Below are 27077 nucleotides of genomic sequence, written 5' to 3'. Positions count from 1 at the left end.
CTTTAAATGCATTCTCCAAACTGCTGGCTGGCTTGACTTGGACAGTTGGAACTCGAATAATTGTTTTACTCTTTACTGGATACTCTTTACTTTTTAATTATGCTACAGAAAACTAATACAGCTATCATTTTGAAATTAATTTCCATTTTAAAAAAAATAGTGTATAGTGAATCTTTTCAGTGTAACATAATTGTCTACATGTATTCACAGATACATATCATACAATAATTAAAGTAATGTATGTATAACCAGTATTCAATGTAGCATCAGGTACTGCAGCGTGAGTCTCAGGATTTGGGATGTGGGAGACCGGCAATGCTGTTTCCACCTGCTTTGTCACTTGATAATTCTGTCAAAAACAGTCTCCACAATACAAAATGTTACTTCAGAAGCAGGCCACAAACCCAGTGTTGTGAGCCAAACTATATTACATAATACATTTTGCTTGGCTTTTTATATTTGTGAAGGCCTTGTCATCAGTCCCTTCTTGATATAATTTCTCCTGTGCTAAAGAACAGGAAACACATGTTATTAAAGTACCAGAATTAAAGTGTGCTTTTAGGATCCATGACTTTAAAAAGTGGATGCTGAAACAAAACCAGCTGTGAAGTTGTTCAGGGAGGTGGCAGCATTAGAACCTGAAAGACCAGAATAACAGGAAAGAATCATAAAAGAGATCACACCAAGTATAATACTGTAATTAGAATATAAGAGCAATAATTGCAAGGACATCCTGTAGAGTAAGAAATGTCAATAAATCGAGAGAGTCCTGCAACATGGTGGAAATGAGATCAGGAATAAGCCACATTGAAAAGGTTCAACTCCAACTGGATTTTAAAACCTGGAACTCAAGGTAAGCACTGATTGGAGAAATAGTTGTCAGAATAGAGAAGGAAAGGAATTCAGTTAAATTTTTGTGAGTATCCCGCTTGAAAATGCAGCATGAGAAACAAGGAAGATCAGAGATACTAAAAAGAGGAGAAAATCATTTAGTAATGGTAAACAAGGGACAGGAGAGGTACCAACAAATTTTAATGCTTTGAAATGCAGGGCGTAATTGCAGATTTTGCCATAAGCAAAACATCCATAGGAACTGTAAGGCACCATCACTCAGAAGGAAGGAAGTGTAGCTCAATGACAGAGAATCTGCTTTACATGCGGAACCCTCACCACATTCATTTAAAAGGATGAGGTAATAGGTGATGAGAAAAACCTCTGCAGGTGACCCTGGAGAGCCACTGCCAGTCATAATAGACTACACTGATCTTGATAGACCAGTGGTCTGACTCACTAGACAGCAACTTCATTCATGTATTTATGTGCTAGAGAGAACAAATGGCTGTATATGAAAACATGCAAGAAAACCATGTAAGAGGTGTGGGGGGGGGGGCAGGGGGGAGGCCAATTCACAGTACAGAGAAAACCCAACCAAAACAGCCCAGCACCATTTCATTCCTTCTACATGAAACCTAAGGCAAAACATAGGGAAAACCCATTGTTGTTGCTTTAAAGCAATATCAGCTGTCCTTGCTCTTATGTCTGTAGGGGTTCTCTTCCCTGTTTTGTGCTTGCTATAGAATTCTCCTTTTACATAAATAGGTTTAATATCTAGCTTTCAGGTGCAACATTCTTCTTTGTAATATAAGCATTCATGCAGGGGTCCTTCCAATTTTTCCTTCTGCCTTTCTTGAATTTAGGTTACTGTCTCCCCACCACCACCCCGTTAATATCTTTTTGGCTGCTATGAAAACATGCAATTCTTCTTAGTCTTATGAACTGTGAATTCACTCCCCCCACCCCATTTGTTCATAAAAAACAGAGCACCACATGTGGGAGGAGCAATACAAGCCATAACAACTTTGCTGAAGTCAGCAAGGACTTTGCAGGTGCCATCCTGCCAAGGGGCAAAATCCACATCTGCCTTTACACATCTGCTTTCTCTGTTGTGGCTCCTGCCTTGGGGAATGGCCTGCCCAAGGAGGTCAAGCAAAGCTCCCACTCTCCTGGCTTTCTGCAAACTATGCAAAACTGAACTATTGAAGAGGGCTTTTCTAAACAGGTAATAGGGTTGAACTGCACAAAATAGTTTTACAGACTTATTTGGATAAATGATTAGAGACTGTTGGTCTGTATGGCTGTATATAATTACGGTAAGTAGGAGCCTGTTTTTGTAATTTCTGTACCATTAATGTATTAAGTGAATAGTTATGCAATGCTTCAGTTCTTTCTGATGGTCCCAGACTTCTGAAATCCTGATGCATTGGTTACTGAGTGATCCATCTTTGTGGTTGTACCGGCTCACTACGTGTAATCTGCCTTGAGTCCTTGTGAGAAAGGTGCACTAGGAATAATATAAATAAAATAACTTACAAAATAAAGAAAGAACGTTTATTGCAAGCAAATGATATTGGGTCTTTACTTCACTATAAATGGGTATGTGTACCTGAGCCTTTCCTCCTTCTTAGTTTCATGCCTGACGATGGATTTCTTTTGTAGTAAATCAGTAGGAAGTGTTTGTACTTCATAAAGATGCAGAGGCATTCCCCACCTACTTAAAAAAGGATAATCCAGTGGGGATCATTTTAATAAAGCATAGCTTCTAAAGAAACTGATTGAAATGCCAATGGCACCTTTAGAATCTGGAGGTGAGAGAGTTGCAGCTAGCTATTAGACATGAAAAAATTTCTTTCAACATTTCTCATAAAGAAGTTCTCACATCTCCACCATTATGTCTCCGGCAAGAATGTCTGTAATCTTCAGAAAGAAGTTGACTACCAGTGCTAGAGGAAAGAATCATTCATGTCATGATCAGACAGTGTTTAGTTTTTACTGGAACAGAAATGTTAGTTTGTATGCTGCTGGAATCCAGAGAAATTTTTGATACAGCCAGAACAAAAACATCTTTGTGTGCATGTTTTGTCAAACACATAACTTAAAACGTGAATAGCAATTCTTGGCATGTTTGTGCACTACCAGAGATTAAAACATACATGTCTAACTTGTTTGCCAGTGTGTTTGGGAATAGCCAAATTGTATGAGGATTGTTCTCAGCTTTCAGCAATGAATCTGATGGAGGTAAAAACAGTGTACACTGTTTCTGCCCCCAAACAGGTTACGTTGCCAGCCAGATATAGATTGCAGCATGACAATGCAAGATGAGCACAGTTGTAGGGAAAACAAGCACCAATCCTGAACTTTTGTGAACTATTATATCATCATAGGCAGATCTCATCATTCTGTTGGTAGCTTTTAGTCAATCTACTCAGTAAATTGCTGTGATATGGATAGCCCAGGCTAGCCCAATCTCATCAGGTCTTGGAAGCTCAGCAGCAGCAGCCCTGGCTTGTATTTGGATGCAAGACCTCCAAGGAATACCAGGGTCATGACACTGAGACACCATAAATCAGCTGTGACCTGAGGACACTTTCCACCACCATTCAATAAACTAGGAATGTGGAATGCTGCCCAATATTTAAAAAAAATACTTGCAAGAAATAAACTAGCATTTTTTTTTGGGGGGGGGGGGTTGTGTTTGAAAGTTTCTTGTACAGCAGAGGTCCTCAACATGGCGCCCATAGATGCCAACACCTTTTCTGGTACCCACCAAGTCTTTTTAGAAAGTGGGCAGGGCCAGGTAGGGATTTTGCCAAGCAAGACTCCTGATTGACTGTGGGAGATTTGATTGGCTGTGCATTTTTTAAAAATGTTGTTTTGGTAGCAGCTGCCCCCAGAACACAAGGATCTGCACTGTGTTACTGAAGTTAAGCTGTGGCAATCATTTTGTCTGCCTCCTGCAGCAGCCATTTTGTGGCATCCTTTTTTTTTTGCTGCGACTACCACGCCATGTCAGAATTTCAAACGAGCCCTCAGGAACAAAAAGGCTGAACATCAATGTTGTACTTACATCTCTTTACTCTGTTTTTTTTTAAGAAGAGAGATTTAAAGGGAACTTTAAAAATGTGTTACCCCAATGGGCAGACTGAAATGGTACTATTTATGACAGATCCTAATTTGTTTACTGTACTGCAATAATTAATAACAGAATAATTGTAGCCCTGAACCCTAATAACGTGACTACTCACCTGCTTCTAAGAGTGTTACTGGGCTCAAATCTGCAAACCAATATGGCTACCCTCTGAAAGTAACTAGAAGAAGAAGAGATTGGATTTGATTGGATGGAAGTGTCTCAGCTGCAGTAGAAGAAGGTGCTTGGATCTAGAACAGAGCTGCTGGTAAGGTGAGTGAGACTTGATTTGCTTTTCTATAACTGCTGGGGAGCATTACCTAGGGTTGCTGTGGGAGGTAACTGTGTGTGTGCTTGGTGCCTGCTGGAGAGGGGTTTTGTGTAGCTGTTGATGAGTAAGGAGAGCTTGTTTGCCTGGGGGTAATTGCTGGCCCCACCCACCTCTGACTCAACAGCAAGAGCAACAGCAGAGGGTGGATTTGTAACTGGTTGACAGATTGCACCCAAAGAGTGCTTGTGAATGGTTCCTCATCCTCTTGGAGAGGAGTGACAAGTGGAGTGCCTCAAGGATCTGTCCTGGGACCTGTTTTGTTCAACATCTTTATCAATGATTTGGATGAAGGAATAGAGGGAATGCTTATTAAATTTGCAGATGATACTAAATTGGGAGGGGTTGCAAACACAGAAGAAGACAGAAAAAGGATACAGGATGACCTTGACAGGCTGGAAAACTGGGCTAAAATCAATAAAATGAATTTTAACAGGGATAAATATAAAATTCTGCATTTAGGTAGGAAAAATCCAATGCATGGTTATAGAATGGGGGAGACTTGTCTTAGCAGTAGTATGTGCGAAAAGGATCTAGGGATCTTAGTGGATCATACACTGAACATGAGTCAACAGTGTGATGCGGTGGCTAAAAAGGCAAATGCAATTTTGGGCTGTATCAACAGAAGTATAGTGTCCAGTTCATGTGATGTGATGGTATCACTTTACTTTGCTCTGGTAAGCCCTCATCTGGACTATTGTGTTCAGTTTTGGGCACCACATTTTAAGAAGGATATAGACAACCTGGAACAGGTCCAGAGGAGGGTGACGAAGATGGTGGGGGGTCTGGAGACCAAGTCCTATGAGGAAAGATTGAAGGAGCTGGGGATGTTTAGCCTGGAGAGCAGACGGCTGAGAGGTGATATGATCACCATCTTCAAGTACTTGAAGGGCTGTCATATACAGGATGGTGTGGAATTGTTTTCTGTGGCCCCGGAAGGTAGGACCAGAACCAATGGGTTGAAATTAAATCAAAAGAGTTTCCAGCTCAACATTAGGAAGAACTTCCTGACCATTAGAGCGATTCTTCAGTGGAACAGGCTTTCTCGGGAGGTGGTGGGTTCTCCTTCCTTAGAGGCTTTTAAACAGAGGCTAGATGGCCATCTGACAGCAATGAAGATCCTGTGAATTTAGGGGGAGATGTTTGTGAGTTTCCTGCATTGTGCAAGGGGTTGGACTTGATGACCTTAGAGGTCCCTTCCAACTCTTTGATTCTATGATTCATAATGCCCCTGTATAAATCGATGGTGCGGTCTCATTTGGAGTACTGTGTGCAATTCTGGTCACTGCACCTCAAAAAGGATATTATAGCATTGGAAAAAGTGCAGAAAAGGGCAACTAGAATGATTAAAGGTTTGGAACACTTTCCCTATGAAGAAAGGTTAAAACGCTTGGGGCTCTTTAGCTTGGAGAAACGTCGACTGCGGAGTGACATGATAGAGGTTTACAAGATTATGCATGGGATGGGGAAAGTAGAGAAAGAAGTCCTTTTCTCCCTTTCTCACAATACAAGAACTTGTGGGCATTCAATGAAATTGCTGAGCAGTTAGGTTAGAACGGATAAAAGGAAGTACTTCTTCACCCAAAGGGTGATTAACATGTGGAATTCACTGCCACAGAAGGTGGCGGCGGCTACAAGCATATTTTTATCCAATCAAGGGGGATTGGATAAAAATATGAAGCAGAGGTCCATCAGTGGCTATTAGCCACTGTGTGTGTGTGTGTGTGTTTTGGCCACTGTGTGATACAGAGTGTTGGACTGGATGGGCCATTGGCCTGATCCAACATGGCTTCTCTTATGTTCTTATGATTTATATCCCGCCCTTCACTTGGAATCTCAGAGTGGCTTACAGTCTCCTTTCCCTTCCCTTCCCTTCCCAGCAACAAACATCCTATGAGGTAGGTGGGGCTGAGAGAGCTTTGCCTGAAACTGCTCTGAGAGAATAGCTCTGACAGAGTTGTGACTGACCCAAGGTCACCCAGCAGCTGCATGTGGAGGAGTGGAGAATCCAACCCAGTTCTCCCAGATTACAGTCTGTGCACTTAACCACTATACCAAACTGGCTTTCAAGTTTCTTTGAGTTGTCCATTACACATATGAAAAGTTCTCCATAGTTCACTTAAAGGTTCCCTTGTGAAGTAGTTAATTGAGCAGGATACAAACTAGTCCCTCACCGGAAGCATCTTACTTCCATTTGTTCATACATTTTCTTTGTTTTAGCTGGAAGAACCATGGATTGCTGGAGGAAAATACATAGCAGGGGTTGGATTTTCCCCACCTTGATCCTGTGCATATATGGCTTCTTTGCCATGATGAGACCATCAGAGTTTTTCTTCACACCATATCTAACAGGACCTGATAAAAACCTGACCATTGAGGAGGTACCGTGAAACTCTTTACCTGCACTGGGATGCATAAAAGCTTTGGGCTTTTCCAGGTTGTGTTTTCCTGGATTGCATCACTAATTTGCTCTGACAACATAGCCCCAGCCTCTGCAAGCACTCTTTGTTGTTGGGAAATCACCTTTTCAGTACACAAGCCATTAGCTGCAGGTGCAGTTCTCTTGCAATCCTGCTGTGAAAAAACTACTGCAAAGCTGATGTGAGATGGGAGGTAATGATGATTCTCAGTTCCCAAACTCAGTTCCCTCTACCTTCCTAAGTGGGGTAAGGGGGAAATTACTGCCACTGAACAGCATGAAGTTCCAGAGACATTGTCAGTCCACATACACCACACATAGAGATCCTCTGTTCCATTGTGAACATGTAATACAGAATTTAAAAATTAAATTCAGCTTTGGAGGGGGACAGTGAAGCAACTGTGAAGAATATACTAGTTCACTTCACATGAATGCAAGCATGATTGCACAGTGATTTGTTTTGAAATGCTTTGTATTTTTTATTTGGGGGGTATTTTTAGGGCATACACTCTGGATTTATTGATTTTAACAGCTTTTTCAGAAGCAGGAATAAATGAAAATATTTTCATAGATATGAATGGAGTGATATTGAGTCCTCTGAGATTCCTTTAAGCTTCAATCTGGGCCAGTTAAAATAGCTATCATTCTTCAGAAACAGGATCAACCTAAGTTTCCACAGGCTGGATGGAAGTGAGTGATGGAGCGATGAAGGCCTCAACATGACCAAGTCTGTGTGGCTACTTAAATCTAGAGAATGAAGCTAGGAGCACAGCAGTTTCTACTAACCAGAAAAAGCCGTAGGTTTGAAGAAAAACCTGAAAAAGTACTTTGGGGATTAAACCTCCTCCCTAATAATAAAAGCAGAGCCTGTAGTTTTAAGAAACTCAGTAGCCATTATGACTGCTCACGTGCAATTCTCATTCATTTTTTTTTTAATCTTCCATATTGCTAACATCGTTCTAGAATTACCTTAAAACAGAAATGATCTCAAGGGCTGTAATTTAGTTGTCTGTGCATCTAGGAGAGATTCAGCTGCAGCCTAAACTCCTGAGTGGCCAGTCAGAGAGAGTACCCAATGAGCTTCCATGAAAGAGTGGGGAATTGAAGTTGAGTCTCTCAGAACTTTGGCACAGCAGCAACAATACCACTGGACTTGCCATTTGCCTGCTGTGGGTTGGAAATCTCCTGAAACTGGTGAAAAAGTGAAAAACAACTGTGGTGAAATTGTTGTATCATTTCTGGAGAAAACCCAGAAGTGAAATTACATCTCTGTAGGAATCTAAGGATTTTCTAGGGAATCTTAGAAATTCCTATGGAAGTGTAATGTCACTTCCAGGTTTTTCCACAGAAGTGTCATAACACTGTCCCTCATGTCCCCACTCCCTACTCTAACAAGCCAGTGGCAACCCTAACCATACTACCTCACATTGCTACCACAGGGCCATTTCATAGGTTTGCACCCAACAAGATAGTGACAATATTGAACCTTGCACATGTGAAAGGATTTGAAGGGGCACTGATAGGTAAATTGCCAGTCTCAATTATTTATTTGGCCTCAGCAAGTTATTTGAATTACTGTTGAAAGTTCAGTGGCATATATAAGTAAAAAAGCTGCCCCCTAGTAGCTGAATCCGCTTAGTCTTTTCACTTCACAGTTCCTACTCCAACAGGATTACTACCCTTTTTCTGGTCCAAACTTCCAGCACCCTCCAGTTTTTCATAGTCTCGAAGAGGGCCTCCTTCTCCCTTCAGTTGTTTCCTGAGGAGGACATTTATTCTTTGGAATTACTGTTTAAGAGAATTATACTGGAGAAGCAATTTTAATCTCCAAAAGCCCCTGAAATTGCTTGTGTGTGGGAAGGTGGCTGTGCTAATACCATAAGCTTCTATTGGTGCCCATGACGTCTCCGCAACTGATTTTTCCATCTGCTTCTGCCCCCTCCCCTTTATCAGAGATTCCAACTCCACCCTCTCAATCACTTAAAACATAAGCCTGATATAATTTTTGTTGCAAAACAACTGGGTTGTGTGCATGGCACATACAAAGTGAATCAATCACTTTCAGCAATGCTAGTGCCCTCCCTTTCCTTTATGGAAGGATAATATGCTAATTCCTGCGGCTATCAGTCTCTGAAAGTGAACTGCTACCTGCACTGGGGCAAAATGGGGAGTTTGAAAATGCTGTATGAAACCCCCACCAGCAATATCATATTTCCTCTCACACATACACAGAATTTAGTGAAAGCATTAATGCACAGACAGTGTTACTGAGTGAAACTGTGAATTAAATATTGATCAAGGGTAGCTGCTTACCTCTGTTTACCATGTTTAGGGGAAGGGGTATGGAACAAAAACAGGGAAGGAGATGAAGGGACAGAGGAGATGGTAGAGAACAGTGGTGACTCCTATCAATAATAATAATAATAATAATAATAATAAATTTTATTTGTACCCCGCCCTCCCCCGCCGAAGCAGGCTCAGGGCGGCTAACAATACGGTGACCAATGGTGCACCAACAATAAAACAGTTACACTAGAAACATTAAATTAACATTAAACTAACCTTAAAAGCCTGAATTAAAACAATTAACTAAAACATTTTATGACGCTATCCTTAACACTCTTCTAGTTGATGCTGATGGCGGATTTCCAGTTATTCATAAGCTAATTTAAAAAGGGTGGTCTTGCAGGCCCTGCGGAACTGATCAAGGTTCCGCAGGGCCCGCACCTCCTCTGGGAGTTGGTTCCAGAGATGTGGGGCTGCGGCCGAAAAGGCCCGAGAGCGAGTATTCTGTAGTTTAATTTGTCTTGGCCCAGGGGTAGTCAGTCTGTTCTTTCCTACTGACCTCAGTGCTCTCTGGGGTTCATACGGGGAGAGACGGTCCCTCAGGTAGGCTGGTCCTCGGCCATATAGGGCTTTAAAGGTGATAACCAGCACTTTGTACTGGACCCGGTATACAATCGGTAACCAGTGCAGTTCGCGTAGCCCCGGCCGCACATGTTCCCATCTTGGGAGACCAAGTAACAGCCTGGCCGCCGCGTTCTGCACTAGCTGTAACTTCCGGGTCCGGCACAGAGGCAGCCCCATGTAGAGGGCGTTACAGTAGTCCAATCGTGAGGTGACCGTCGCATGGATCACCGTTGCTAGGTCCCGACGCTCCAGGAAAGGGGCCAACTGCTTTGCCCGCCTCAGATGGAAGAAAGCTGACTTGGCAGTGGCTGTTATCTGGGCCTCCATTGATAATGAAGACTCCAGTAAAACACCCAGACTCTTCACCTGCTGCGCCGCCTTTAGCTGCACACCATCGAAGGTCGGGAGGGATATTTCCCTCCCTGGAGCGCCGCGACCCACACAGAGAACCTCTGTCTTTGCCGGATTCAGCTTCAGCCCACTCAGTCTAAGCCACGTTGCGATAGCCTGTAACGCCCGATCCAGGTCTTCCGGGGGGGAGGCGGGCCGGCCGTCCATTAGCAGATAGAGCTGGGTGTCATCCGCATATTGGTGGCAGCCCAGCCCAAACCTCCTGGCAATCTGGGCAAGGGGGCGCATATAGATGTTGAATAACATCGGGGAGAGGACTGCTCCCTGAGGCACCCCACAATCTAGTGTGCGCCTCTGGGATCGTTCACCCCCGATCGCCACCCTTTGTCCCCGACCCATGAGGAAAGAGGAGAGCCATTGTAAAGCAGACCCCTTAACCCCAATGTCGGCGAGGCGGTGGATCAGTAGCCAATGGTCGACCGTATCAAATGCAGCCGACAGATCTAATAACATCAGCACTGCTACACCGCCTCGATCCAGTTGCCGTTGGAGGTCATCTGCCAAGGCGACCAAGACCGTCTCCGTCCCGTGGCCCGGTCGGAAGCCAGACTGGCACGGGTCTAGGATAGAAGCGTCATCTAGAAATCTCTGTAGCTGCAACGCCACTGCCCTCTCGATGATTTTACCTAAAAATGGTAAGTTAGACACCGGTCGATAGTTCGCCAATTCGGCCGGGTCTGCTGTTGATTTTTTCAAGAGGGGGCGGACCAAGGCCTCTTTCAGAGGCGTTGGAAAACGCCCCTCTAAGAGGGATCTATTTATGATGTCCCGTAGAGGACATCTAAGCTCCCTCTGGCAAGATTTAATCAGCCAGGAGGGGCAAGGGTCCAAGGGTCTATCACAGTTCGGGAGGGGGGGGTGTCACATCTTGCAGAGTTACTCCAGTCTAAGCCTATTGACTTAAAGGAGCCAAGACTGGAGTAACTTTTCACAGGATTTTTCCTTTTTCCTTCCAGGTAACACAGAAAGTTCTCCCAGTCTGGACGTACTCCTACTTGGCTCTGCTGTTCCCTGTGTTTCTGCTTACAGACTACCTACACTACAAGCCTGTCATTTTCATCCAGGGAATTAGTTTAATTATTACTTGGCTGTTGCTTTTATTTGCACATGGTGTGCGGGCCATGCAGCTGGTGGAGTTTATCTTCGGAATGGTGACTGCTACAGAGGTGGCCTACTATGCCTACATATACAGCGTTGTCAGTGTTGACCATTACCAGAAGGTGACAAGTTATTGCAGAAGCATTACTTTGATATCAACTACAGCAGCTTCCTTGCTGGGGCAACTTTTAGTCTCTTTAGCCCACGTGTCTTATTTTTATCTGAATGCCATATCATTGGCTTCTGTCTCCATGGCGTTTATAACTTCATTCTTTCTTCCAATGCCACAAAAAAGTATGTTCTTTCATGGAAAGTCTTCCCCAGACATATCAATTGAGCCAACAGATAAGAATCCACCAGATACAGCCAACCAGCCAAAAAACCAACAGGGCAAAGATCTTAGGACAACATCTGAGAACTCTCAGAAAACTCACCAACTGTTCAAAAACCAAGACCCAAAACACTTTCTGGCAGTGCTTGTGCAACTATGCAAGGACTTGAAGGAATGCTACACCACGAAGAAACTTCTTTATTGGTCAATATGGTGGGCATTAGCCACTGCAGGCTTTAGCCAGACCGTGAATTACATTCAAGTGCTATGGGATCATAAAGCACCTTCCCATAGCTCTGCAGTTTATAATGGAGGTGTGGAAGCAATAGCGACATTTCTAAGTAAGCTTATGATTTTAGATCCAATATGTATGTGGAGTATGTTTGCCTGTTAGTCAAACTTTGTTTCTCCCTATGCAGCATAAAGGACAAAAATGTTATACAACCAAAATACAATGAACCAGATTTGCCTTGGACTAGAGCCTGACACACATTTAGATTTCTACAACCAACTTTTGTACCCCATTTATTAAAATAGGAATTGCATGTGAATGCATACAGATCTGCTGCCTGCATAGAAATAAGACATACGTACCTTCAGGACAGAGTTCTGTGCATGTGTCAGAGCTTTCAACCCATAAAAAATAGAACTGGGAGAAAAAAAATCATTTTGGCAAGTTTATCTACAAATCTTAGGTATGTCTATTTAAGAAAGTGTGGCTGGTAACATTTCAGCTTCTGAACTGCAGCTAGAAAATTAAGCTTTCCTTCATGATCAAGCAGAACTAATTTTGAAGAAAAACTCAAGGAAGAGTCTATCCTGATATTTTAAAATATAATTATGAAAGCAACAAGTATTACTGGATCTAACAATAAACTAGCCAACCTGTGTACAGGTAACAAAAGCTGCACAACAGGTCCTTCTGTTATTTCATGCTAGTGTTATTTTGGAATATCATCAAGCCTGTTAGGATACTACACTATGGGTCATCCTGTGGGAGTGTGCAGTTTTAAAAATATTTTTGCGGTATTATGTTTCAAAAAAAACCCTTCCATTCTTATTTTTATTACTTCCATTTGATTAGCACCACTTCCATCGTATGAATTTCTGTATTTGCTCCCCATATACGTAACCCGCCCCCCCCCCCCCCCCCATTGTACAGCCATTGGGGAGAGAGAGAGAATAAAATCTTTCCCTCTCTCCTTTGTTGCCGAGTATGAAATTCTCTGCCTACTGTACTAGGCGAAACTAGTAGTACTGGAGGTACAAACCTCAGTTCCAGATACCTCCTGACCTCACAATAAGCCCAAGGGAGGTGAGGGAGAGAGAAAGACACTTCCCATGTTACTTTCATTCTCTCCTCTCCACTGACATCCATAAATTCTATCATAGACAGCAAAGCACCTGACTAATGAAGATAAACTAATATTGGCTAAGAATGGATGTCATTTTTTTTTAAGTCAGTTTGCGTTGCATCACCAGTAAGAAGTATTGGCTTTTCATTTCATTACTTGCTTTAATAAATGAATGTATATTTGTTGGACCATATCCAAGCAGTGATTAAGTTATTTTACCCACCAGTGTTCCTGATTTTATAATTTTTATTGATTTTAACTACAAAGAAAAGAAGCACAAGTAAAGATACATTAAAGAAAGGGAAGGGTGGATACAGAGTGTGAAAAACAGAAACAAAGAAAAATACAAGTATATCAGTTACAGTTCTACCTCCAAGTGAAATACCCAATTCTTTCTACCCGCAAGTATAAAATTCTCCCCATATATTTTACCAACTGTATCTTTCATTATAGCTTTTTTACTAAACGATGACTTAAAATACAAGTCCAAACAATTCTTCTTCAGCACATATAGATGTAAAAACAACCCACAGAGCAGTCTCAACACAGAGCTGGCTGACTACACTTAACCATATTGAAGGCACAGACTAACTTGTTAGTTTAACATAGGCTTCCCAACCCTCCCGCTCTGGTGGGGGACCCCAGGATTTCCAGCCTCTTCTCCCGCTCCCCAAAAAAATGGAAGCGGGGGGAGGGGGGAAAACGGCGCCAAGGAGCGTGATGAGCCGCCCCATCTCGGAGCGGGCGACGCCACAGCCGCGCAGCCGCCTCTTCTCCACTCACCGTAGCTGCTCCTCCAAGATGGGCTCAGGCTGAGCCCATCTCGGAGGAGCAGCTAAGATGAAGCCGAGAAGAGGCGGCAGCAGCGCAGTGCCATCGCCCACTCCTCCTCTGAGATGACATCAGAGAAGGGGAGGGTGGAGGCAGGCCGTTAAAGAAAGCAGCAGGAACAAGCTGGCACCGAACACACCAGTCTTCTTAATGTCTCGCCAGTAAAGGAGATCAACAACGGGAGAGGCTGAGGCGGCCTTCCTGGGCGGGGTGGGGGGCTCCTCTCTCTTGAGCGGCAGAGGGGCGCTGCGCGGGGGGATGGCGGGTGGCTCGTCTCGGTGCGGGGGGGCGGGCGGAGGTGGCAGGGGAACGCTGCGGGGAGGCTCCTTGGGCTTCTCAGGCTGGGGAGCTTCGGTGGCCGAGGCGAGAGGCGAGGAGGACGACAACGAGGCGGCGCCGAAGGAGTGGCTGGTCCAAGCCGGCGGGGACACAGGCAGGGGGCGCTCCCCAGAGGCGGGGCTGGCCACGGGCGCTGCGGCTACGGCTGTCAGGGCTGCCGCCGGCTTCCTCTCCCTCACTTCCAGCCGCTCGTCGTCCACTTCTTCTTCCTCCTCGTCGCCCTCCTCTGCCTCCTCTTCAGGGTCCCTCACGAACTGATACTGGAAAAGGGGCTTCTGAGGTGGCTGCCACCAGTCCTGCTCGGCTGCAGCAGGGTGGAGGAAGAGACCTGGTGGGATTGGTTGGGGTCGTCCATGGTGGCTGGCTGGCAACTGTGGCTGCTGCTAGAAGCTTGTCTGCGGGAACAATGAGCACGATGGAGGCAGGCCAGGAGCATGGCGAGCTGCGAATCTGGGTCCTTCTAGGACCCGGACTCACGGCTCGCCACGCTCCTGGCCTGCCTCCACCCTCCCCTTCTCTGATGTCACCTCAGAGGCGGAGCGGGCGATGGCGCTGCGCTGCTGCCACCTCTTCTCGGCTTCATTTTAGCTGCTCCTCCGAGATGGGCTCAGCCTGAGCCCATCTCGGAGAAGCAGCTACGGTGAACGGAGAAGAGGCGGCAGCAGTGCAGCGGCCGCCCGCTCCGAGATGGGGCGGCTCGCCACGCTCCTTGGCGTGGTTCCCCCCTCCCCCCTAGCTCCACCCCAGTGTCTCCTGGCTCCACCCCCAAAGTCCCCAGATATTTCTGAAATTGGACTTGGCAACCCTAGTTTAACAATATCATCATTAAAATAAACATATGAAACCAATCATTATCCTTAACAAGCTAAAAATAAAATATACTAATTTGACTATCTCAGTATTAACAGTTTCTCCAGACAAACATACTAAGAGCAGATCTACCAGATTAAAAAATAGTTGTGTTGTCTGCCCTTTTAACAATTGATCCAAAATTAACTGTTTATTTATCTAACATTTTTTGCAAAACTTTTCTATCCTTAGAACCTCACTTGACATTTTAAAATCGCATATCAGTTCTTATTAAAAATTCCATATTTAATTACCCACAGAGGAAACAATTCAAAGACCCTTCTTCCTGAAAGATTTCCACGTCTTGATTTTTTCTGTTTAACTCAATCATATTGAAATGCAAACTAGCTTATTAATTTAACCAATATCATTAAAATAAGCATAAGAGACAAATATCTTTATCTATTAAGTGCAAATCTACCAAGTTGCAAGATAATTATGTTGTCTACCTTCTTGGAAATATAGCCCAAAAATCTCACTTAGCCTTTTAAAATCATATATCATTTCTTATTGGGAGTTCCTTATCTGACTGCCCACAAGATCTGCCCAGTTACAAGTTAATTACATATTCTGCCTTCTTAAAATTCAATCCAAATTAACTATTTATTTACTTAAAATTCTTTTCAAAACTTTTCATTCCTTTAGCTCTTATATCTAGAAAAAACAGCTTAACCCAAAAATTCCACTTTGCCTTTTAAAACCGCATGTCAGTTTTAAAATCGCATATTAGTTCTTGTTGAGAGTTCCATATCCAACTATCCAGAGAGAGAGATTCAAAAATCCTTCTTCCTGAAGAATTTCCACATCTTGATTTTTTGGCTAAGACGCACCTTCTCTCTCCTTAATGCAATCCTCCCTCTCAGTAATAGGAAGAATTCCATGCCATTTGTTCCTCTCAGCAGAACTTCAATCAGTCTTGATTTCCAATCTTGCTTTTTAACTGCGCCATAAGGTTTCGTTTTGGTTTTCTTTTGTTTGTTTCCCAGCGGATCACTCTCCCCTTCCAATTTGACAGACATCACCAGGATCTCTTTAACATTCTGCTCGTGTAGATTTGAAATTTTGCTAGCTTTCAGCATAAAAGCTCCCATTTGTTTTTAATCAACTCCATTAATGAACCAAGATCCTGCTTCAGAAATTATGCTACATAATACGTCTTTTTTATAAAACATTTCGCTTGGCAATGCCATTTTTCTCTGTCAGCAAACTCAGTCTATTAATCAAAGTTGAAAAGTAGTTCAAAGACCCAGTTCGTCTTTCCAAATCTCCTACAGCTGTGATTTTGAATGTTATCATTTCAGTTGCAGTCAGACGACAGAGACAGCTCTTTCTAGAATATATCTCATTTTTGTTCAGACCATATTGCAGCTAAATAACAGCCTCTTTAACACATGTCCAATTATAATCCGGGTCCATTTAAGTATCTGTAATCCATCTAATTCAAATTGTTGCCAATGCTTAAAGTTGCTCTTTAATTTTTTGAAACCTCATTCACCGGAAAAGTGGGGGTGTAATCAACCTCTTTCCCTTCCTTTGAGCTGACCCGCATGTTATTATGTAAAACGACCCATTAGCCAGTGGTACTGAAAGCACACTTACTTGCCAAGTAGAATTGCTATGCTTGGGGTAGAGAAGCGATACATCAGAAGCTTATTGAAAGGAAAGAAAGCAAGCGTTCGGGCGTTCACCTTTTTCTGCTGTATTAGCTATCATGGTGGTGAAGCTTCGAGGCATGCAAGAAGGACAGGAACAGCCACCACTATACCCTGGCTTCCTGCAAAAGTCCCATGCCGAAAGGAAACCCCTCCAAGGTCTCCTTATGGGGGTGCCACAACTGTGGCACCTCTTCAACCGCCTGATTAAGAGGGGGCACCAGAGGATGATCCGTGGATCCCCTTGAGCTCAAGGCAACATAACCCGGAAGTTCTTACCGACCAGTGTTAACTGACTGAATAATGCATTTATCTTGAATGAAATAACATCTAAAAGAATGAAAAAATTTAAAGGAATTTTTGCTGTTTGGGTATGTGGGTGGAACCACAAAACCATTGTATCTGATATTTTCTTGCACAAACCATAGAGAAAACAAAAAGGCTTAATAGACAATTTTTAAAAGTGTGGTACACTGCTGCAGTACAATACAGTAGTGCAAAATACCACTGCATTCCTATTGATAAATGCTGGCAAATATGACCTGTTCAGCCTGAGCACTAGCTGCCTATTATTCAATCTCAAAATTAAAATGCTAGGCTTTGACTCATAAAAGACTTCACAACCTGACAGCCACACACCGAAGGAATCACTTTCCCATTTTCCGCCCACAAACCAGCTGCAGTTAGTAGACCAGCATTCTTTAAATGTTACTGGGGAGATTAGAACATTGATGGTTATGTGCAGGGTCTTTGCTGCTGTGGCTTCAAGGGTTTGGAAGGAATTGCTGGTAGAAGTTAGCAGGTACTCTTGGGAAGAAATCATAAGTAGGTCTACTCAGAAGGAAGTTCCATGTTAGTCATCTGGGTTTACTCTCAGGAAAGTCCCTAGAATTACACTGTTAGTTGCTTACCTGTTTGGCTGAACTTTGGTGAGCTGCCAGCTGAACTTGCAGGCTTATGATGATTTTATTTTATTGGATTTATGTCCCACCCTTCCTGCAAGCAGGCTCATTTTATTGTGCATTGTTTTCAGAAACTCTTAAATTATGTTTATCAGCCTCTGCTTCCAATTTTTTAAAATACAATTTCAGAATACCTTAATAAGAAAAACTGATATTGTGAACACCATTGACCTGGTGTTCCACTGAACTACCTGGGAGCGTGGCTCAGTGGAAGAGCTTCTGCTTGTCATGCATAAGGTCTCAGGCTAAAAAGAACCAGGCAATAGGTGATTTGAAAGACCTCTGCCTGAGACCCACAGAGCAACTCCCATTCTGAGTAGACCAAAATGACTTTGACAGACCAAGGGTTTGATTCAGTATAAGGCAGCTTCATACGTGTTTATATGGTGACTCACTTCCAGGCCCATGTTTCCATACATTAGAAAGTTAGTTATTGTGAAGCTGTACATGTGTTAAGACAGCCTGTTAGTCTATGGAAACTCATGCCACATTGAAGTTTGCAAGTTTGGGGGTTTGTTTGTAATGCCTCAGCTACTCTTTTGGAATTATTGTATGGTATCTCCATTTTATATCCAAAGGAACATTGTGCTTTTAAAAACATGTTACATTTTTCTTATTTTGTTACTCTGCAGAATGTGACTAGTAATGCCTCTGTATTTCCAGGTTCAATAACATCACTGGCTGTGGGTTATGTAAAACTGAACTGGGATCGAACAGGGGAACTGGCATTGGGAATCTTCTCTGCACTAGATGCTGGTTCACTCTTCTTGATACATTTTACTCAGAACATCTGGGCCTGCTATGCTGCCTATCTAGTTTTCAAGGCATGCTACATGCTACTGATAACCATTGCAACGTAAGTAATTGTAGGCCATTTGTGCCCATTACTTAAATCTGAGTTCAAGTCATTTCTTAAGGAACTGTTAGACACATGGCGTGTATGCAAAAAAGGGGAAAGTTCAGGGAGATAATCTGTGATGTGTAAGAGTACTGAGAGGCAGCATAGAAAGCTCACTTGATGTTTACTACTCATAAGAAGTTTTGTTTTATAGGTCAGTGTTCCATAGTGGTATGCTCCATCCCACCACTGCATATGTTGATCAAACCTCGTACCCAGAATGCCAACATCTTTACATCTGTAATATAATAAAGGACAACTTATAGTGAAAAAAAAAAGCTGCAAATTTTATATTGAGCCTACATTAATGATGTTATCTCAATTTCTAAAGAGTGTCTCCTACTATCAAAGATTTCAGGTTTTCACGGCTGGCATCATCATTAGGGTTTGTAGAATCTTTCAGGCTCAAGTGCCGTGTTCTACTGGAAGAAAAACTTTCTCCAGTAGAACACGGCACTTGAGCCCGAAAGATTCTACAAACCTTAGTGTCTCCTACGTTTTCCGTCCATCATATCCCAGGAGGACAGGGCTGATCAGCTTCAAGAGCCACCAGATTCAAAGTCCCCCAATCCACGGACCAGGAAGACACTGAAAGTGTCACCCATGAAGACTAAGCAACACATCTTACAAATCTGTGAGGATTTAGAACAGGGGTCCCCAACCTCTTTTAGCCTGTGGTACATTTGGAATTCTGATGCAGCACGGTGGGTGCAACAAAATGGCTTCCACAAAACAGTTCCCACAGGAGGTGGAGCTAGCCACAAAATGATTGCCGCATCTTACCTTCTGTAATACAGTGCAGATTCTTGTGCTGTGGTGGCAACTGTTGCCAAAGCAACATTTAAAAAAAATTGCACAATCAAATTTCCAGAAGTCAACCAGAAGCCTTGCTGAGCAAAAGCCCTACCTGGCTCCACCCACTTCCTCAAAACACTTGGTGGGCACCATGGTACCCTCAGGCACTTTGTCGGGGACCCTTGGTTTAGAAGAAAGCTCACAGCACTGCTGACAAGCGAAGTGCTCACTGGGCTCTGCAAGGTGAGAACAGGAGAAGCACTCGTCTTGTCTCTGCAGAATGAAGTTCCAGTGGCACCTTAAAGTCTAACAAGTCACAGTTTACTTCATCAGAACCTGCTCATTCAGATCAGGCCAGCAGCTACAGTAGGAGCTCTTGGAAGAGAGAGCGCAGATATCAAAGAAAAGGGCACTTAGAGCCAGACTAGATGAGGTGGCATTCTCAAGTTTATCTTATCAGTAGCCATGAGTTCTCACAAGGGAACACTTTTTAATAGTGCCACAGGGGCCTCTCTGGTTAGGGCCACTGTGCTACAAGGGAAGGGAGCATTATTCATTGGGCATTGTTTCCAGTCAGTAACATGGTGGTGGCAAGGCAGGTGCCCCTCCTCTCCCTATTCCACAGTGATCCTGACCAGAATCAGGCTCCAGTTCTGCTGTTAAAAGAAGTTTCCTCACTGCCACAAAATGGTGATGTGTCCTTGGGACTGACCATTCCATCTAGTTGGACCTTCCGGCTTCCCACTTCAGATTGCTTAGATCAGGGCAGAGCATAAATATTCTGAAGCGAGGCTCCAAGCTAGTGTTGCTGAGTGACTCAGACCAGGGTCTTACAGTAGAAAACCCGTGTACCCTTTATTTTCCTGTTCTCTTGCTCTCTCCTGACCTGAGGCTTGCAGCTCAGGTGAAAGCAAGACACGCAAGATGCCTAGAAGGGAGCAAAGCAGTTGTGAAGAAAGGAAATAAAACCACACCACCATCCTATTGTGTTCAGCTTGTTGGTTTCCTGTGTGGTGGAGATTTTACTTTCTCTTCTTTGTGTTGTGATGTGAACACAAAGGCTGTGGACATGGGAGTGTGCAGGAAAAGAGAAAATGGAAACAGGAAAATGGCCCTTTATTGCCAAACCTACCACAAGACTTGCACCTCGGAGAGGTTCATGGCTTATGCATCCTCCAGCAGCAGCTGTTTCAGGGTGGGAAGTGTTTGACAATCACAAGCTACACTGGGCCTTACCTTCTTACCTGAGCAAGGGACGTACTGAAAAATGTACTCAGAGAAGTCACAGGTGGCTCAAGCCACTTAGTATCACTGACTATACCACTGATTCTTTATGGACCATATACATTAGGGCAGGGGTGGCCAACGGTAGCTCTCCAGATGTTTTTTGCCTACAACTTCCATCAGCCCCAGCCAGCAAGGTCAATGGCTGGGGCTGATGGGAGTTGTAGGCAAAAAACATCTGGAGAGCTACCATTGGCCACCCCTGCATTAGGGCCCTAAAAGTTATTCTGTCCTTACTGATATAAAATTGGAGAGGTTCAAATTTATTTCAGTTATTACACTGCAAATAAAACACTGAGTTGAAGCCTATAGAATTGTTCCCCTGTTGGTACCTGTGAATTCACTCAATGCAAGAAGTTCTTCTAGCAGAATTCTGCTGGTGTTAGGGTAAACCTCCACCAGTGTTAGATGAGGAGCACTTTTTCTCCCCATGCACCTAATAGCCTTTTACAATGCCTTTGTTGTCCAAGGAAAAGTGAAACTATTACTGTAAAATGTTACTAATGATATTTCAACACAATGTTTAATTTTAGATTTCAGATCGCTGTCAGTCTCAGCATGGAACGCTATGCTTTAATATTTGGATTCAACAACTTCGTTGCAGTGCTAATTCAGACTGTTCTGACAGTTACAGTGGTAGATTCCACAGGGCTAGGACTGGATGTTGGGACTCAGGTAAAATGAATTATCGTTGCATCATGGTGCTAATTTAGGAACTTTAAAGTACCTCTCAGCCATTCAGAGGCCACATTCTGATAGCTTCAGTCATCTTAAACACATCTAACCCTCAGGGCTGGCTTGCCCACTAGGCAAACTAGGCGGTTGCCTAGGACACCAGCAGGGTGGGGGCACCAAATTTGGCCTTCCACCCCTCCTCCCTAGGCAAACGCCTAGTTTGCCCCGTGTGCCTCCTCCTCCCTCCCTTCCCCACCCCAGGTCAATTTCAATGTCCAGAAGGGTGATTGAGCACTGCTCCCGGCTGTATAAATGTGCCCCTCACCAATCAGCTGATCAATGGGTAAAACAGCACTGCGTGCTCACTCAGCACCAGGGCAGGCCAGCAGCAGCTTGAATGAACCACATCCAGAAAGGGTGCTGTGGCTGCTCCCTCCTCCGTACTTCCTGGTTGGGAAGGAATTGTGGAGGAGGGAGCAGCCACAGCGCCGTTTCTGGATGCGGTTCGTTCAAGCTGCCGCTGGCCTGTCCTGGTGCTGAGTGAGCAAGCAGTGCGGTTTTACCCGCCGATCAGCTGATTAGCCAGGGGGGCAGTGCCTTTACACAGCCTGGAGCGGCGCTTGATCGCCCTTCTGGACATTGAAATCGACCTGGGGGGGAAGGGAGGTAGGAGGAGGTGCGAGGGGGGGAGGCGCGGGGTCCACAGTGGAGGGGGGCGGCAGGCCACCAGTCTGCCTAGGACACCATGCGACCTCAGGATGGTGCTGCTAACCCTGCATGGAGACCTTTGCATTACCAGAGGATAAATGTAAAAGGTTAAGATATGCAGGTTAGTTTTTAAAGAATATTCCTTTAATCAACATACATGATTGCTCAGTTTAAAACAGCCTTCCATAAATATGCCACAATTCATCACAATTTGAGCTCCAAGGAATTGCATCCAACTTGTTGTAGCCACTGATGACATATTTGTCTAGCATTGGCTTTTAAGCTCAAGGATCAAGTACCAAGGATTGACAAAATGCTATAGGAACCCAAACCAGTATACCCTTTGAAGGTGATTTACAGTAAAAATCCAGAATTATTCTATCATCTAGCCCAGTTGTACAGTACCAGTGGCAGAGTTGGGCAGTGTTGCATTATGCTAGCCAGGTTGGGCCAGTTGCATGGTGGGGCACCTTCAAAGACTTGCTGGGAGACACTTCACTTTATCCCCCCTCTCCCCATTCTGTTTCAATTTTCTCTTTTCCTGAAGGCCCCCATATCCTCAACTTTTTTTGTTTTCTTGTCTCCTTTCCACCCACCTAAAGCCTACTTTTCAGATTCCCATCTTTAGATATATTTACATAATTAACTTCTTTCCACTGGGGAACAAAAGCAGTGTGCATCATTCCCCTCTCCACCATTTTATCCTCATAACCCCCCTTTGAGGTAGGCTAGGTTGAGTATGAATAACTGGCCCATGGTAATCCAGTGAATTTCCACAGCAGTGGGGATTCAAACTGGGTCTCCCTCAACCTAATCTGAAACTCTAACCACTGCACCAGAATGCCTGTTGTGGGATGGCTGCTGTTGTACAACAGCAAATAGCCAGGTCTGGGTGAGTCATGCAATTCACATGGTAGCAAATTTCCTGGTGGTTGCTGGTGGGCTTAACTCCAATGAGTTCTCCCTTAAAGGCCCAAACAGCTCCAGAATAGAATTTCTCCCCTGCCTTTTATTGACAGAAGCCAAGGCTGGAAAGCTGACACTGCTAGCAACATGCTGAGGGCATTTATTTCTTAAAGCTACAAGTGCTGCTTCTATCATTTTGGAAGGTTCTAATTGCCTAAAATGTGTGTTTAGATTTTTTTTTCTTTTGCAAACCCTGAGCTTTCCTCAGATTTGTAGAAAGATCTGTCTTGTCTATCCATGGCTCCAATCTCCATGTTTAAGTCTCCAAAGATAGCGACACACACGGGATAAGGTCCATTGTGAAGAGAAATGCAACAGGCTGTAGAAAGAGGTTCTGAGTGAGTGCCTAACTAGATCTCCTAACTAGAGAAAATGGAGGCTCTGGAGTGTGGACTCTAGGGCATTGGACCCAAGTGAGGCCCCTCTTCTCTCCAAGAGGTTCCCAGCATCTGGCAATCCTACCCGCCCCCCACCGCCCCCCAATGCTGTCTTCCCACCCACCCAAGTGAAGGCATTCACTCCCAAGGGGAGCTGATTTCTGCCATCTGGAGAGCGAGAGACTTCTTCTGACGACAACATTTGCTACATGCAACCTTGTGCAGAACTGCAGAGTATCCTGGGACACATCCACAGCAAATTCTGCCACCCTCTTAATCTTTAGAAGCGATCTCCTAAGTGTGAGGGGATCAGGCTCCATGTCCTGAAGTAGACTATCAGCCCAGATAACTATGTCTCTGCTAAAATTTGACTGGGCTGCCAACACCATGATTGTGAGGGACGACACATCACACAATTTCTTGAGCCCTGTCTCATTTTTCATATCCACTGAATCTTTGAGAGCATTGTCCCCATCTTTTGAAAGGAGAGCACCTGACTGAACGGCAACTACTGCAGCATCCACTAAGGGGACCTCGAGGCCCTCCATGGTTGCCTCTGGCAAGGCATAGAATTTCTTGGCAATACTTGTTAGTGAAGAGCCATACACTGGGACAGCCCATTCCGCTCTCAAGACTTCATAAAAAAACCTCTGGGAATGGGCAGACTGATGGTCTCCTGGATGGTTCCTTAAACCCTCTCCCATTGGGTTTGGCTGATGTGGATGGTTTGGGTTTGAATCCCCTGAGCTTCGGGTCTGGTGTTTTCATTTGCAAGAGGCATGGATTGACTACTCCACTGTAATGGCTGAGAACCTATCCTCTTCTACAGCTGCACCACTGCTTGGCTCTGGTGCCTGGTTTTCCTAGGGTGTTTTTGCTTGTGGGAGGAGGCTCACACTCCAGTGTGGAAGGGGAATTCCCTCTGCTTCTGGGATCATTCCTTGGCCACCTGCTCCTGTCTCCCCAGGCCCTGTGCTGTCCCCTGCCCTGGGTGGCTGGATCCCAGGGAGCCCCAATGGTGGGAGGGGGGGCATCTAGGCCATTCTCGTCTTGTAAATACCATTCTACTGAGACCAAGTTAACAACAACAACAAAAAAGCAGGGAAAATGGTGCAGCCTTTTGACGCCATCTGAAGTGGTCCTGGCCTTCTTCCTCAATTCACGTGCTGCTTCTGGGTCCCGTTGGGCGATTCCTGCTGTGGCCTGCTCCACATGAGCTGCTATGATCTGCCTTTGTGCAGCATCTAATAGTGCTGAGGGCACAGTCTGAAGCTTTGGATCATATCCTGCCCTGTTCATGAGACAGCGCTAGTTTGGTGTAGTGGTTAAGTGTGTGGACTCTTATCTGGGAGAACTGGGTTTGATTCCCCACTCCTCCACTTGCACCTGCTAGCATGGCCTTGGGTCAGCCATAGCTCTGGCAGAGGTTGTCCTTGAAAGGGCAGCTGCTGTGAGAGCCCTCTCCAGCCCCACCCACCTCACAGGGTGTCTGTTGTGGGGGAGGAAGGTAAAGGAGATTGTGAGCCGCTCTGAGACTCTTTGGAGTGGAGGGCGGGATATAAATCCAGTATCTTCTTCTTGGCAGCAGATGCCACACTGCTGGGTCCCTCTGCCGCACTGGAAGCTCCAGGCTAGAGGAGCTTTTGTTTTGTTGCTGTCCCCTAGGGAGTGCCTCCTTGAAGGTCATTTCTTTTTCCATGATTTTTCTGAACTCCACTGATTTACTAAGTTTTTTTTAAGAAGGCACAGTACCTATGCTGATGTGTCCTGCTTGAAGCTGCAGGGCTATCCAAACTGGAGGTGGTCTCACTCTGCCCCAGGCCAGTTGCACAAAGATTTGCATAGCCCTGCCTGGAGCAAGAGGAAGTGTGACCTAATCAGCTTGGATGACTTTCCCTACTGAAGGAGATTTTTTGTGTGTGTGACATAGGAACTAGTTTATATATTTTAATGGTTAATATTGAAGCTACAGAAACCTGGCACATGAACTGTTCCTGAGAGCAGTCCTGAGGATTAGGCAGGCTATGGTAACAGCTTCCACTGGTTCCTAATGCGAGGAGAAATCTGCCATCTGCAAACCTAGACATGAATGATACCCTTACATCTCGATTCAGGAGCATATAGTTTATATTTTCCATTTTAATTCTTGGGGAAAGTTTTAGGGCTGTCCCCCAGCAATTTGTGAAAGTTGAGAAAAAGCTAGTCTATTCCATCATTTTTATGATGGAACCCATCCTGAGCCTTCCTACAGGGAGGACGGGATACAAATTGAATAAAATAAATAAAAGCTTCTGAAACAGTCCCCTGCCACGCATTCAGTTTCCTTTTTCCTTACAAGCCCCCATCCCATTCCTTGTCTAAAACTTACTTTTCAGCAACAGTGAAAGGGGTGGGGGAGACGAAGGGGAAGTCTGCTTCACATGCCTGAAAAGTGTAGGTACTGCTTAGAGTGTCCTGTGTACTGCTTAGAATGTCTTGTGCTGGTTTAATACCTAGCTGCATTTCAAATTTCTCTGAAGTCAGATTGTAAATAGCTCAGTATTTCAAGCTGGATTTTAAGAAGCTGGATTTTGCATACAGAACCATGTTTTGTACCTTTTGGCACTCTAAGACAATCACAGCACACAAACACAGTCCTGGCTAATAGTAATTAGAACAAATTCTTTGTTATATAGGCTAAGAGAAGAGTATAATACATGCATTTACACTACAGTCAATCTGGGGAATATACTAATCTGTAGCAGTGCTTGTAGTTAAGTATACTGACAGACAAAATGGTTGATACTGTAATTGGGAATGAAGACAAGCATTTTTGGAGAAGAGATATGTTTAATTACCTATTCCTCTTTATTTTCTTGCAGTTCCTCATATATGGCAGCTATTTTGCTGCAATAGCTGGGATTTTTCTAATTAGAAGCATTTACACTATTATCTCAATCAAATGCCAAAAGAACATTGCTCAAAATCTAAAGACAAATGAAGAAGATCAGAACATCAATGGCTATGCCACAAGATTGTGATTGTGACTGAACAGCTGTACAAAAGGAAGGATATTGGGCTATTCTATATGAAATTACTAAGGCACACACAAAAAAGGCTGCATAAAAATCACTGAGCCAAATTATTATCCAGTTTAACAGATTAATCTTGCGGGAGGAAAAAAAGAATACAGTATTTAACAGAGCAGCAAACCAGTCCCTATTTACCTCAAAGTTGTGAAAACACCACACAATGTTCAAGTTATACTATCTAGCATATTTAATATTTACAGATTTGACGCATTGTAGCTCCCCAACCCACCATGGCTTATTGTCTGGGGTATGTGAAAAGGGACCCCTGAATAATTTATGAATACTCCTATAATAAAAATAAATGAAAATATGTTTTTTGCCTTCAAAAAGAGAATGTCTGATGTAATGTTTGAAGCAGCTGCAATGAGATAGAAGCAGACAGGTTTCAAGGGTGTGGATACACAGATGTGTATTGATAACAGACAGGTGTCTCTGAAGGAACTTCTTGCTAAGCTGATAGCAGAGGGACAGTGGAAAAATACTGGAAGGAATGCAAGGGGGTGGGGGGGAAGTTGAATCAGATAATTTGTGAGGGCCTGCTTGCTGAGCTTGCTTTGTGCTTAAAAGACAGTTTGAGGACAGGAGAAGGGGGGTTCAGTATTTTTGGAGCATTGGTGCTCAACTGGACCCTGCTACTGGTACCAGTAGTAAATACTCATTTCATATGAGTATTTCAAGTTGAATCCAACGAAGACAGAGGTCCTTTGCTTGGGCCGTGGTGCCCTGGGGGGGGGGGAAATCCCCCTTCCGGCTTTTGATGGTGTACCGCTGAAAGCGGCCCAGAGAGTCAGGAGCTTGGGGGTTCTTCTGGAGCCTTCATTATCAATGGAGGCATAGATAGCGGCCACTGCCAA

The 27077-nt window shown here is 44.1% G+C and overlaps 1 protein-coding gene across 2 annotated transcripts; it reads left to right on the top strand.

Moving 5' to 3' along the window:
• The first annotated feature begins 721 nt into the window (after positions 1-721).
• On the top strand, positions 722-26552 carry SLC19A3 (solute carrier family 19 member 3). Of its 2 annotated transcripts, XM_060242246.1 has the most exons (7): positions 1920-2150; positions 4094-4237; positions 6513-6673; positions 10989-11802; positions 18113-18305; positions 20960-21101; positions 26014-26552. In XM_060242246.1, exons 3-7 carry the CDS (start codon positions 6524-6526, stop codon positions 26170-26172), a joined length of 1458 nt encoding a protein of 485 aa, XP_060098229.1. In that variant the 5' UTR covers positions 1920-2150; positions 4094-4237; positions 6513-6523; the 3' UTR covers positions 26173-26552. The 2 variants fall into 2 exon arrangements, with proteins under 2 accessions (XP_060098230.1, XP_060098229.1); XM_060242247.1 differs by lacking the exons at positions 1920-2150; positions 4094-4237 and adding an exon at positions 722-853.
• The last annotated feature ends 525 nt before the right edge of the window (positions 26553-27077 follow it).

Source organism: Heteronotia binoei, chromosome 6 (assembly GCF_032191835.1).
Source record: "Heteronotia binoei isolate CCM8104 ecotype False Entrance Well chromosome 6, APGP_CSIRO_Hbin_v1, whole genome shotgun sequence".
NCBI lineage: Eukaryota > Metazoa > Chordata > Lepidosauria > Squamata > Gekkonidae > Heteronotia > Heteronotia binoei.
This window is presented reverse-complemented; position numbering and strand designations above follow the sequence as displayed.